The sequence below is a fragment of the Phaethon lepturus genome, unplaced genomic scaffold (assembly GCF_000687285.1).
Source record: "Phaethon lepturus isolate BGI_N335 unplaced genomic scaffold, ASM68728v1 scaffold3351, whole genome shotgun sequence".
In the NCBI taxonomy this organism is placed as follows: Eukaryota; Metazoa; Chordata; class Aves; order Phaethontiformes; family Phaethontidae; genus Phaethon; species Phaethon lepturus.
This window is the reverse complement of record NW_010515360.1, coordinates 23,987-38,036: the sequence shown is the minus strand read 5'-3', so window position 1 is coordinate 38,036 and position 14,050 is coordinate 23,987. Positions and strand designations below refer to the sequence as shown.

General features: G+C 45.1%; 1 protein-coding gene across 1 annotated transcript in view; it reads left to right on the top strand.

The window, feature by feature from the left end:
• The window catches only part of GALNT16 (polypeptide N-acetylgalactosaminyltransferase 16), a 36,983-nt gene that overhangs the window by 7,239 nt on the left and 15,694 nt on the right, over positions 1-14,050 (top strand). The window contains exons 3-8 of the mRNA XM_010295725.1: positions 2,717-2,784; positions 5,286-5,351; positions 6,432-6,553; positions 8,636-8,723; positions 9,703-9,787; positions 11,533-11,636. Of these exons, the coding sequence (XP_010294027.1) occupies positions 2,717-2,784; positions 5,286-5,351; positions 6,432-6,553; positions 8,636-8,723; positions 9,703-9,787; positions 11,533-11,636 (533 nt within the window). The remainder of the gene's footprint in view (positions 1-2,716; positions 2,785-5,285; positions 5,352-6,431; positions 6,554-8,635; positions 8,724-9,702; positions 9,788-11,532; positions 11,637-14,050) is intronic.

Here is a 14,050-nt window from a genome sequence, read left to right as displayed (position 1 = left end):
AGCAGGACATAGCTGTCACTCTCAAACCAGCTACTTCCTTGGCATCTTCTCCTTCAGAAATAACTGTCAGTCAAAAGGCATTTTGTGATTGATGTCTGTGCCTGATTAGTCTTCAGGCGACACCATCACTTCTGCTGTAGTGACCATTCCTGTAGAAGGGAAAATCAACTGCTTTGTTGTCTGGTCCCTTCCTTTCTCTTTATTCCTGATTTCAATCAGTATTGCGGGTACTGTTTGTCTTTGGTGCAAATGCAAAGGTGAATAGACAAGCTTTAAGTCAATGGACTTGAAGAGCTGTCAGTGGTTCGGTGCCTATGCAGACAGCCTGTATAAATTCTGATTAAAAGGATGCTGTTGTAATGCTAGAGCATTTGGTATAGGAACTCATTACAATGACAATTTAAATAATGGCAAAAGAGGACATTGTTTTAGAGCAAAGGAAAAAAAGATGCTCCTCTGCTAACATCTGGAATAAATAGTCTGTGAGCTGATGAGGGTTGGACAGATAGCAGAGAGAAACTCATTGGCAATGCTGATCTGGTGTCATGCGGCAGAGTAAGGACACTTGATACTGAAAGAAGGAAGCTGTGAGAAAAGACAAAGGAAGTAAGGAATCCATGAGCTGAGGGGAGAACAGTCTGTGTTTCTGCTGTAAAAGGCAATTGTCATTTGGATTTTGGAATCCTAATAATACATTTTGTGCCTAAAAGTAATTGATTGTCATGCCAGTCTTTGCACCTCATTGGAGGGAAATATGAGGATTACTGTGTTGCTTGTTAAAAAGACAGACAAGACAAAGTGCAAAGAAGATTAAGTACCTTTCCCAAGGATCCACAGCAAATTATTGCAGAGCTGAGAGCAGAACTGGGCATTGAACAATATGCTGTGAACTCATCGAGCCATGTTTTCTCTCTACTGGGGAATCAGTGGCCAGGTGGGAAAGAGGGAACAAAGTGTTTGCTTTTTTTTTCCAGTTATGTTGAGTTGAGACTTTTGGAGAAAATGTGAGCATTGCTAATAGTCAGGCTAGTGGGAGAAGGTGTAGAATACCATTTTACAGCCATTATACTGCAGGATGCAACCTATCTATCTGGATTGGTTGTTTTGCACTGAGTTTGCACAGACAAGAATTTCAGCACAGGGCAACCTTGTCTGTAAAATATGCAGATGATGGTTATGCTGGGAGAAGCTGCACTTACAAATGCAAAAAGAAACATGCCCCACCTCCTACCGCACCATGCTAGAGGATCCATAGAGGTGTGAGCCAAGAGAAACAAATGAGATTCAGCTTTGAAAAATGCAAGCCCAGTCATCTAGGGACATATAAGCTCAAAATACAAATACTCTTAGAGACATATGAAGCAGCATAAATTTGAAATAGAGTGGGATGTGATACAAAGCAGCAGAGCAGTCAGGATTCTGCTGTGTGAGACAGCAGAAAACTCTCCCAAACTGAGGAAACTTTGGCTTTGTATGCAAAGCCATCAGTGATGCTGCTTAGCAAGATGGTAATTTATTTCTCTACAGCTCTGTTCCTGGGAGTATGGGAGTACTCTTGTTGTCTGTTTCCCGTATAAAACAGACACACACAAAAAAAAAAAGAGCAAAAGAGCCAACCTTTCTGCAGAATTGCTCAAAATTAGAAGAGTGGGTGCCACTGAAACGAGACGTGTTGCTAGAACCAAGAGGATAGTGTTTTCCTCTTTTTTTTTTTTTTTTTAATATTAAAGTTTGCATAGCTATCTGCATCACTGGAGTGACTAAATGCGACTGAGCAATCCCATGGAAGGCAATGAGGCCCTGCCTGTGCACAGAAGCATTGGAGAAGGCGGCTTGAAGGGGGAATATGCTGTGTGGTTGTAGTGGAGCCAGGCGAGGGACTTGAAGGCGGCCATGGAAAATGAGTTCAAGTGTCTTAAACAAATGAGAGGGACAAAGAGGTCAGAATCAAGCTGCTCTGACTCCAGGGTACCAGAGCACGTCAACCTCTGAGGAGGGCAGAAGCTTTTATCCCCCCGCTCCTTGTGTGTGAAAGCCCCTGTGTCCCGCAGATGCAAACCCAACTGCAGTCCCGAGGGCATTGCAGGGTATGGTGCGACCAGCCCGAGGAAAGGGGGGTGCTCGCAGCAAGTGTGGGGACTGGTTTGAAAAAAAGACAAGTAACAAACAAAAGAGGGAAAAAAATCCAAATCCAGAACATTGCCAAAGCAAATTGCCTTCCTCCCAAAGAAAGGAATTGGCAAGAAAGCCCCAGCAGGCCTCATCTGTGGTGCTGAGACAGAGCTCCTTGCTGGGGAAGGTGGCAGCTCTCCTTCCACTCCCTGGCAAGGACAAGCTTTACCCAGAGCCTGGCAGATGGGAATGGCTTCCTGGCTGCCTCAGGGCAGCCTCTCAGCCTTATTGCTTCTCTCTTTTGAGGCAAAGAGCGTGCTGCAGCGTCCTTTGCTGTCTGCCCCTAGGCAAATCCTGCAGCCAGCTTCCTGGCTGCAGGTCCTTGTAAGGTCTGGTCGAGGTGCCATAACTCTCTGGGATATTCCTGCTTGCAGTTTGGCTCCTGCCAATGATCCCTGGTACAAGGGCAAGGTTACCCTTCCACATTACTGGGATTTAGTATTCCTGCTCTGATGTGTAGCATAGCAGACTTGTATCAGTCCTTCCATTGTCGTTATTACGGCAGCTCACAAAGATTGTCTTTTTCCTCCATGGGTCCCTGCAGTGTCCTGAACCGCACTCCTCCCAGCCTCATCCAGGAGATCATTTTGGTAGATGACTTCAGCTCAGATCGTAAGTATGGACCTGTTTCCCTTGCACTTGTTTCTTGCCTTCTGTTTTCCGTCTTTTTATTTTCCCTGTTCAGTCCCTCTCCCTCACAGAGATTCTCTCTTGTCTGTATGCAAGAGAAAAAGGGAGGAAGTTTTTCTGTGTTTATTTTACGTCCATGCATGGCAGAGGCCAGAGCTTCTTCCTGTTTTTTTCTTTCCATTGGGTCTTCCCATCCTGTCAGCTTGGCAGTTTTGGCCAGGTTGCCAGAGATCTCTGTCTAGTTTCATTATGCGCCATTTTGTGAGCTGTTTAGCGCAGATGTGTATGTAGCTATGTATGTCATGCATGAGCAGAGTGGGTAATACAAACCAAGAGAGAGCGAGAGGGTGCAGTGGAGCCTACAGAAAATTGCTGCCTGGGGTCCTGCAGGCAGACTGGGGCGAGACTGTCTGCCTGCCTCCATGTATCTGGGATCCCAGGTGTCCCTGTGGGAGGCTGTGGAAGGGTTATTGCTTTGGGCAGCACCATACCTTCTCCTGCAGCTTGGCACAGGGATGGAGTGTCTTCTGCATGAGTCTCACCAGACCTGCAGACTGGAGGCTGTGGACTCTTTCCATCTGTACAGTTGCTTTTGCTCCTGGCTGTTGTGTAGTAGTGGTGAGGTGGTGAGGGCAGAAGACTTCTTGCTTTACCCATGATGTGCGCTAGATCCAAGGACAATCTAGTTGTGTGCCACTTATAATAATTGATAATTACTCCTTCAGAACACTTTACAGAAAGCTGAGAATGCCCACCTTGGCATGCTGAGGTAAGGAAGCATTGCTGTTTTGATTTTGCAGCTAAATACTTACGTAGCTTTGGCCAAAAAAGTTTTTTAAAGGTGGATCCTGAGATTGTCCCTGCTCACTGCAGGGGGGTTGGACTAGATGACCTTTAAAGGTCCCTTCCAACCCAAAGATTCTATGATTAGGGATTTAAGTTCTGAGGGCCTTAGAATGTGATTTGGATAAGGACTGAGCTGTGCCCAGCTGTTGGAATTGGGTGTTTCTAAGTACTTCCAACAAACAATCTGAAGTGTCTTATATTCAGTACCTAAAAATTTAAATCTCAGTGGCCAAAGTGTTCCAGATTAACACTGATGGATTTCTGGATTTCCTTCACGGGGCTCAACCAGAAACTCCCATTTAGGCTCCTTGGTAAATAGAAAAATTTTTAAGAAGCTCCATCCCATGACAGCTCTCATTTTTTCACTGGCAGCTGGATATTTGTGGATAGAGCTACTCCCTTGAGGCACGTGCATGGAGGCACTTCAGCACATGTTTGAGGTCTGATGCTTTGCTTTAATATCCGCCTCGGTTTCTCCAAAGATACAAAGTCTGTCAGCTCTGGCAAGTACAGTCAGAGTGATGTGCTCTCATACCTGAAGTTGTGACTTGGCTAGGATGAGAGTGTTGCCTTCCCTTGTAGCAGATGTCCAGCAAAATCTTGATACTCTGTAATTAAGAGCACCTGCAACTTCATTTGCATGATGCAGCAGCTGCCAAAGTGCCCACACAAGAGCAGTATTTCAGATTGCATGTGTCCTTGAGAATGGAAATGCTCGTGCAGGAACATGCCAAGAGATGCACTTTGGCTAATGGCCTCTGCGTTCTTCCCGGAACGCTCAGTCTGTGGGAGGATGACAGCGGAAAAGGGGGGGTGTGAGACACGAAGAGGAACGAGCAATAAACATGGAAACTGGGGTGAAATTGGTGGAGCAAGGGAAAAGAGCAATTTAGAAATTGTTATTCCTGTGACCTCTGCTAGGCCGGGAATGGAGAGAGGATAATGGAGAACTAAAGACCCAGTGCTCACTGGTACAGCTAGGCTGGAGCTGGTAGCTGTTCCTCTCTGTCACCTTCCCTGGGCAATGTGAACGAGGGGTGGCACGAGCTCCTGGCAAGCTGCCGGCAAAGCCCTCGGTTAGGCATCCTTGTGTTAATGTAATGGTGTCTCCAAGGAAGCGGGTCACATCCCTGTGGCCTTTATTAAATAAAACCACGTCGAAACTGCCCCAAGAACAAATGGTGGGAAATGCCCAGGTGAGCTGCTGAAGGCAAAGAGAGCAGATGAGATCACTTTATAAGACAAGACTCTCTTTTTTTACTTGGCAGTTCAGTGACTTGCAGCCCTGGCTCCCTGTGGTCCCTCTATTTCAGCAGTGCTCGGTGCCAGGTTGCCAGCGCATGGTCAGTTGCTCTCGTTGAACACTGAGCGCGGAAAGGCGAAGGCCTGGCCCTTCAGACTATCAGGAAACACAGGCTCAGCTGTCTGAGGAGGACAGCAAGCAAGCAGTGCTCTTTTGTGTGCTCTTTAGACAACAGGATTAAGGCCATCAGGCTGATTAATGTGATGTTAAGTGAAAGCAGAATTTCCCCTCCCATGGAGAAACAGGACAACAGTTAGTTGGAGCTCTCTGTTGAAGCCAAATAATTCATGGACGTATGCCGAATGGTTTGTTTTTTTTTTTTGCTTTTCCTAAGCTGAGGACTGCCAGCTCCTTACCAAGATCCCAAAAGTCAAGTGTCTACGAAACACCCGGCGAGAAGGTGAGTGTGGAAAGCTTTGTAGGTACAAAGATTCTGCAAATTTTCCCACATGGTCCTATTTGCCTATTTGCCAGCTGTTTACATGTTGTTTCTTATAGTTACAGTTTGTTTCTTCAGTATAAGGATTTGGTATCCTCGTTTAGAGGCTCTGTGGAAGGAGAACCTGGCTTATCAACTCAAGCTTCAGGGCTCTCATTTCATACTTTAAATAATGAAAATTGGTGTCCAGGGCCTTGGCTAGAACAAGGACCACATTTTAAGATCTTTATGAATATAGATGCAGATGTAAGTCCTGTCCTTTTAACTCAGAGTGCAAGATAACAAGCCATCTAAGAGATGTGGGAAAAAGAGAAACAATCATATATCTGTCATAAAGAGATACAATTAAGGAAAGTTATTTCTCATATATCTCCTATGTGCATAAATGGTAACACTGACTTTCCCAGCTGCTCTTTAGTTTGACTCACATGAGTTATTTCTAAAGCTGTCAGTGCACAGCAAGCCTGCAGCAAGGATCTGGAAAGGGAAACGGGAATCACTGCTTGGTTCACAAAGAGCATCCCAGGTAGTGGGATGGTCTGTAAGAAAGTAAGGAGGCATCTAAGAGCCAGATTGATATCTCTGACCACAGGGCAGAATAAAGGACAAATGGGAATAAAGCCAATAAGCACTAAGAAAGATGACAAGCAGAGAGTAGAGCTTGGTCCTGTGGAAATGGTGAGAGAGGCAGCAGGGAGCTCTAAATGGGAGAGACACTGAGTAGGCAGCAGCAGGGTACCCGTGGGGAGGGCTGGAAGGGAAAGGAGATGTCATCGCAGCAGGAACCAGCTGAAAGCTCAGTGGCATGGGCAGAAGGGACAGGCAAGGTCATTCTTTGTGTGCTGGGAGGGCTCCCCAGGGTGACCCCCAGGGGATAGTGTCCCCCAGGGGATGCCCTGCGAAAGCTGCTCACTGCTCCTGATGGAGGTGTGATACAGGAGAACCACCTGCTCTTCCCCTCTAATGGCCACACTATTTTTTCTGAAGGAGGCTCAGCTGTTTTCCTTCCTAACCTTCCTGATCCTCCTTTTCTCATTGTAGGGCTGATTCGCTCTCGGGTGCGAGGAGCTGAAGTGGCTACTGCTGACATTCTCACCTTCTTGGACAGTCACTGTGAAGTCAACAGCGAGTGGCTGCAGCCAATGCTTCAGAGGGTAAAAGAGGTGAGCACCATGTTCCCCTCTGGCATGCATGGAGCTGGCCTGTCTTCTGCTGGTGGATCCTCTGCCCTCACATGCCATCAGCAGTACTGGTGAGGACAAAGCCTGCCCAGGTACTCGTCTTTTCAGGCAGGCTGTTACAGAGCTAGATGGGCAAGAGATCCCTGATGGGCTTCTACGTTCTCCTGCCAGTGTGGCAGGGGAGGAGGTGCTGAGTGATGGGATGCAATGGTGAACACTTGAACCACCAACTTGTACCTCATGTTTCCTGCAGGTGCTGTGCTTCCTAGTCCTGTCCACCTGTACATAGGATAGCCACTCTGGCAGCACACACTGTGAAACTTTTCCATGGTTGCCATCTCCCTTCTTGATGCTGGACTCTCCCTGCTGCCTTGGTTGATTATTTCTAGGCTGATGATAATGAGCTAATTCAAGGATGCCAAAATTTTCCTTCCATTAATGCTCCAGCTGAGCTGCCAACACATGCCACATGCATGCAGATGGCTTCCTAGCACAGAGGAGCTGCCTGTGAATGCAAGGGTGTCCCTTTGCTGGTTCACTTGGCAAAGGATTGACATGAGGCTGGAAGAGAGAAAGTGAGACAGGAATATTAGCACCTGTCACCCTGACTGCATTGTAGGGCTGGAGGGGGAGACATACAGCTCTGCTGTAAGAGCAAACTGAGGAGAGGTGATGAGAGAAATCACAGCCACACTTGCAACTGGCTGGGATTGAACCCCTCCTCTGAAAGGAGGATCCCATGGAGTAATGGGCCCCAGGAGAAGGGGCGGAGGGTCTAATGCTGCCTTGTATTTATGTCTGGTTGGCTTAATATGAAGGAGAGGAAGAAGGTGAAACTTCAGGATTGATGACTTAAAAGCTGCTGCTTTTTATTTCTGCTCAATAAATCCTCCATCTCAGAAGCCTGTAAGTGTTTACTTTACTACTGCTCTTTAAGTCAAGCTGCAGCTGCAGCAGCATAGGAGTCCTTAAGCAGAAAGGACCTCACTAGTTTCTTCAGGGAAGGATCTAAGTTGCAAAAGCTTGTGTGCTGACTCCAGTATTATTTAGTGAGCAGATTTCATATCAGCCTATTTCTGACCTACTTCCTACATTTCTGATGTGCATTGTAGTTCAGATTTCAGTCTTGCCGTATCCAGTCTTAGCATTGACACTGGTTGGAGCAGTGGCTGGAGCACCAGACTACCAGGTGGGTGCTGGGTGGCTCAGAGCAAGACATACTCTTGCTGTGCAGCCATCGCAGCATGGAGGGGAATAAACATGGATGATAGCTCTCACCTAGGGTGTGCCACCCTTGCCAAGTGCGCTACAGCAGGAGGAACTATTGCAAGGCACAAATTGAAGGTTTGAGATGAAAGGCAGGGAGGCCGGCAGCTGTCCGATAACAGGATGCTGTTTCTGGCATTGCCAGCTCTCTGTTTCATCATACATTTCGACTATTACAAGAGTGTCTTTAATGGCCAGTCTCATGATGTTGAAAAATTGTTATATCTCAATCTCTACTTAATAAAAGGATTGCAAAGAAAAACGGTAAATATCTATATCCCTTAATGCCAATAAAGTACCCCCAATGTCTTAATATTATATTATGTTTTTTTCAGTTTGCACTGTGATTCTTAAGTGTTGGGTCTTCATTCATAGTACTTGTTAGGAAGATGCTTTATTAGGGGGTTGGTTATTTCTAGACTGATGATAATGAGCTAATTCAAGGATGGCTGAGCAGAAGGGATGCTGTCAGTAGATATCAAAACCAAGCACATAACCTTTGGGACAGTGATTCATGTCCTGTGATGGGCAGGAAATAAAGAGCTGTTTCTTAGCAGCATGGGTGTTGAGGTCCCAGGCTCCATTCCCCATGTCCATGGTGTGCAGTTGGCTAATACCCACCATCTCCACGTTTGGATGTAGTGGCCATGGATCGCTTGCTCAGCTACCAGAACTGTACTGGAGCAGCCAGCCAAAGATTTACATGTGCAGCTTTGTGTTTTCTGATCTCTAGCAGCCTTGACAGACCTTCAAGAAAAACCTGACTCCTTTTTTTTTCCCTTTCTCTCTCTCCTGCAGGATTATACACGAGTGGTGAGTCCAATCATTGATGTTATCAGCCTGGATAATTTTGCCTACCTGGCAGCATCAGCAGATCTGAGGGGAGGTAGGTATAATGAATGGCTTGTGTAAGTTAGGCCTGAGGGATGGTGCATGAAAAATAATTTATGTTCTCTTCATCTTTCCAAGAAAACAGAGTGATGATCTTTCCTGATGAGTTCTCTGAACTCTTTTTCCTGCAACTTGCAAAGTCATATCTTTGCAGTGTTAAAACAAAACCCAGTTAATGTTTTCCTCTTGAGCTTGCATCACTGTTACAACATTTTGCAATTTCAGGGCTTACTTAACTGATTAAACATATCACCATACCCTCCCCTAGACTACCTGTACAGTGGAGCCTGATAGGCACTTCCAGTTGCTGCTCCTATCTGCCAGGCTATCTCATGGCATCTTCTGAAAAGCATTTTCACGTCTCTCTTGGCAGCTGAACCTCCTTGCAGCTCTTCTCATGGTCACCGACAGTGCCTGGTGCTCTTCTCCCTCTTCTGTGGCTGGGGTTCACCACCACACTGCTTGCCTGCCAAAGGCTACTCGTTCTGTGACTACCCTTAACAATGGTATAATGTTAGTGACTATGCTGTGCTCAACTATCCACCACAGGCCAACTATAAATAAGTGGTAGTCTTGAAAGAGGTGATGATTACAGTGTTCTGCAGGCCTTTGTTCCCAGAATATATCACATCCCACAAAGTCCTTTGATTAAAGCCTCATGACTTTGGCAGACAGGGAAGCGTAAGACAGAATGGCCAAAATGCAATTACGTCTCACACTGAGAACACTGCTCTGAAGATACGGAGTGGAACTGAGCAGAGATCTGTAGTGCTAAGGGGTGAGGATTCCAAGACAGAAGTTGGTGGCTTCTTAGCTATGTTAGGATAGACTCTTGCCATTGTGGGTAGACCAGAAGGGAGGTCAGGGAAGGAACGTAGGGATAACCTGTGATACAAAGGTGTAGACTATCACTGAAGCTAATTAATAGAAAAACAATAACAAAACCTATTTGATGTGGTTTTTTTCCTTCTCAGGGTTTGACTGGAGCCTTCACTTTAAGTGGGAGCAGATTCCTATAGAGCAGAAGATGTCCAGAACAGACCCAACTCAATCTATAAGGTAGCTGTCTCTGACAGACCATGTACAGTCTTCCAAATGCCTTTACTAAGCCTTCACCTATATGGGAAGGCGTGCACAGGGACTGCCTTGCTGAGGACGAAATGCCACAGTGTTCACTTGATGATGACAAACTCTTCCTGCTATTTCCTGAATGCATTGAAGTCTATACCCTAATTCTGAGAATATTGTAAGAATAGCAATTATATGCTATAATAGGCTTGTAGGCATGCCACTGCTACAAGCCACCTCTTCTCCTATAAGTTTGTTTTTGTGGTCTCACTCAGCATTCTGAATGCCTTCAGAAACCCTTTTGGGTTTTTTAATTACCTCCATCTTCCAGATGAAGAATTAAGGAATGAAGCAGCTAAACAGTCACCTAGGAGGTGTAAAGCAGACCTGGGAAATGGGTCTTGCCTAATAATTTGGATACGGAATTATCCTCCCCTCCCTAAATATGTGTGTCCATGGATAAAAGAGGCTCTGTTGGCTGGAACAAGTTATTGCCAGCCTTGCTGCTGTGTACATGGCTCTGAGGAATGTAGAGTGTGACAAATCCTGATATAAAAAGTCACAGTGCTTGTCTGTATAGGCAGACAGCTCCCTGTTTGCAACATAAAAGTATCTTTCAACTCCTCTGTGTAATTTGTGAGCTTCTGCTTTGTACTCCAGAAGCAACCAGTGTACTATAACAGCAGAGCAGTACGTTCAGCAAAGTCTCTCACACTGTGTCTACTTGGTGAACACAGTCATCAGACAGTGCCCCTGTCATTCCTTCGCACTGTGCATATTTGTATAAATGCAAAGGCACAGAATTACTCATGTAGTGCTTGCAGGACCATCTGACAAAGGCAGGAGGATGATATAATGAGATGGATCTCAGAAGCCTGCTGCAGGTTCATGTCCCAGCTCTACTATTTTTCTCTTTTAAATGAGATATGATTTGTCAGGCCTGGACAGATTGTCCCCCGTCTAAAATGAAGATGGTGGTGCTACATATTGTCCTGGTTTTGGCTGGGATAGAGTTAATTCTCTTCCTCATAGCTGGTATAGTGCTTTGCATTTGTGTTGGATTTGGGATGAAAATAATGTTGATAACACACTGATGTTTTTAGTTGTTGCTAAGCAGACAAGGACTGTCCAGCTTCTCATACTCTGGCTTGCCAGCAAGAAGGCTGGGGGTGCACAAGAAATTGAGAGGGGACACAGCCAGGACAGCTGACCCAAACTAGCCAAAGGGCTATTCCATACCATTCCATCAAGACATCATGCCTAGTATATAAAAGGGGGGAGTTGGCCGGGGAGACGCTCCTGCTTGGGAACTAACTGGGCATTGGTCAGCAGGTAGTAAGCAATTGTGCTATGTATCACGTGTTTTGTATATTCTTTTATCATTAGTATTATCTTTTTTTTTTTTTTGCTATTCCATACCATTCCATCAAGACATCATGCCTAGTATATAAAAGGGGGGAGTTGGCCGGGGAGACGCTCCTGCTTGGGAACTAACTGGGCATTGGTCAGCAGGTAGTAAGCAATTGTGCTATGTATCACGTGTTTTGTATATTCTTTTATCATTAGTATTATAATTTTTTTTTTTTTTTTTTTCCTGTCCTATGAAACTGTCTTTATCTCAACCCACGACTTCTACTTTTTTTTCTAATTCTCATCCCCATCCTGCAGGGGGGTGAGCAAATGGCTGTGTATTATACTTGTGATTATTTCGTGTGGGCTTGTGTTTTCTTTTCCAGAACCCCTGTCATAGCAGGAGGCATCTTTGTGATCAACAAGTCCTGGTTTAACCACCTGGGAAAATATGACACTCAAATGGACATCTGGGGAGGAGAAAATTTTGGTAAGTTTAGGGTGTTTCAGTGGAATGACACACTAATGCAGTACTACTTCCAAGTCTTCATCACCTACCAGAACACTCCTTTTGAGAGATCTGATCTGCATGTAAGGCTGGGGACATGGTCAGGTAATCCCCGTGTCAGTCAGAATTGTATCACTGTCAGCTTTGTGCAAAGTAAATGGAGGCTTTTTGCAATCAGGGCTATCACTCTCTCTTACAGGCATATGCACTATTATACAGGTGCTTCCACAGTACAAGTAAGAAAGAGGAGCCTCCTGATATTTAAATGGTTGCTTGTTTTTGGAGAATATTCCTCCAGCCCTTCACGTGAGAGTCTGTGTTGCCCCAGCTCTGAAGTGGACAGTCACTCCTATGCTCTCTTCTCATACCTGTTCCTTTTTCCCAGATAAGTCTGAGTTGCTCTCCCAGCTTGATAGATGTTTTTCCTAATAAAACGAGCCTCTTTGTAAGCAGAATTTGGGTACAAATAGATTCAGAATGCAAACATTTAGAAGCAGACTAGGGTGTCACAAACATCTGAGGAATTCGGAGGCCCAGGATAGTGTGTCCACTCAAGTGCTGTTATCTTATAGGGCATGGTGCTGAAACCCATCTCCTTACACTTCATGGTGGCACAGATATTCCAGGCATCTCTCTTTGCCCCCTGTGAAGGGATTCTGCAGTGTCACCAGGTGTTAGGGACAAAAGGAAGAAAAGTATTGAAAAAGAGGTTCACAGAGACCTCAAGTATGCGGGGCATTCATTTAGAAATGATGCAGGTGCAGCTGAAGAGATAAAAGCCTTACTTTGTTCTGCAGTCAACTTAAATAGACTTTTCTGTAGCTGCCAAAAAATTATTCTGTTTCTACAGTTTCCATAAATGTCACAGATTTGTAAATAAATCCCTTTTAAGAATAATTTACATGGTGTTTTCTAGCACCTAGAGGACCAATTAGAAAGAAAGAAATAGGAAAAGAAAACCTTTGTTTCTCTGAACACAGCTGGGAGAGCTGCGTCCTTCCGAAATGCTCTCTGAAACCAGAAATAATATTTTTGTCTGATGAGAGAATATCAAGGTACCACTTTTTTAAAACAAAGTCTCTAATGAGTGCTTGTCTTCTCTGTTTTCCAAGGTCTTGCTTCAGTTTTATGATATTCATGATATTAGAAAGAGATATTAAATGGGGCTTGCATTGGGATCTCAGCAGTGCTAGTAGCATCAGCTAAGCACTGTAGGCAGAAGTGACAGGCAGCCTTTAGCCAGGCATGAAGATCCCCTCTCCCATATCCCTCAGACTCCTCTGCATAGACAAACTCAACTCCTTGCTGTCACTAGCCCTGCTCTAGTTGCAGAGCCAGCCATTTGGCCATCTGGCCAGCCTCTGAGCCGCAACTGTGTAAAAGCTGTAAACCCCAAAGACGGAGAAAGAATATTTCTTCAGGCTTTCGGTTGTCTGCTTCTGCCCACCTGGGAGCCCAGTGGTGGTGTTTGGTGCGTATGTCAGTAGCTCAATGCTAAGCAGAGCTCTCTGCCATAAGTGGCAGTAAATTACCTGCACACCCACAGCTCTTCTTGCACGTAGAGCTGATCGAAACTTCCACAGAATTGCTTCATTCTCCTTCAAATTCCTTTTGTAAAGCCTGGCAATGGCTGGGCCAGGCTGTATGGGACTGGGCCAGGTGTACAGGGCTTGCCAGTTTTGCCTTGTTGTGTGGTTTCCCTGTAAGTTCATTGTCTCCCATCACTTGTCGCGTATTCTGTACCTCCACTCTTCGCTTAAGAGGGCAAAGGTAAGTGCACAATGCTGTGTTTGATGGGGCCTGTCCCTGAGCTGCATTGCCACACCACTACTGTGACGATGGCAGTGGGAAGCTATTTTAAAAGCAAAACAGATTAGTTTTGGTTTTTAAAGCTAACTTTTGTTCAGCTCTTCAGCATAATGTGAGTCAACAAATCAAACCAGTGACTTCTACATCGAGCCTGTTGCTGTTGCATGGCAGAGGGGTAGAAACCAACCTGTACTTGACAACAAAAAGTATTAATTTTCCTTGAAGTATTCAGAATAGTTAATTTACTCTCTTAAAAACAGTTTTCCATACTTAATTGAAAATTAGATTTTGTGGTCAAGGAAAAATGTTGATAATGTTCTGAAACACTATTTTTACTACAAATCACAATTTTGAATGGAAAGGAACTGTTTGGATAAGGTCACCATTTTCAGGTGAGGTGGGAGAGTGATTCTGACTAATCCGAGTGGGTGAGATGGGCCATTCCCTGCTCATGAAGGCCATTTTTAATAAATGTCATCTTTGAAACTTTTTTCCTGTGAGGAAACAGGATAAAAGGGTATATGGGAAGGGCACAGAGCCAGACAAGCTCTACACACAGAGCAAGTACACAGAAATGATCAGGCAGC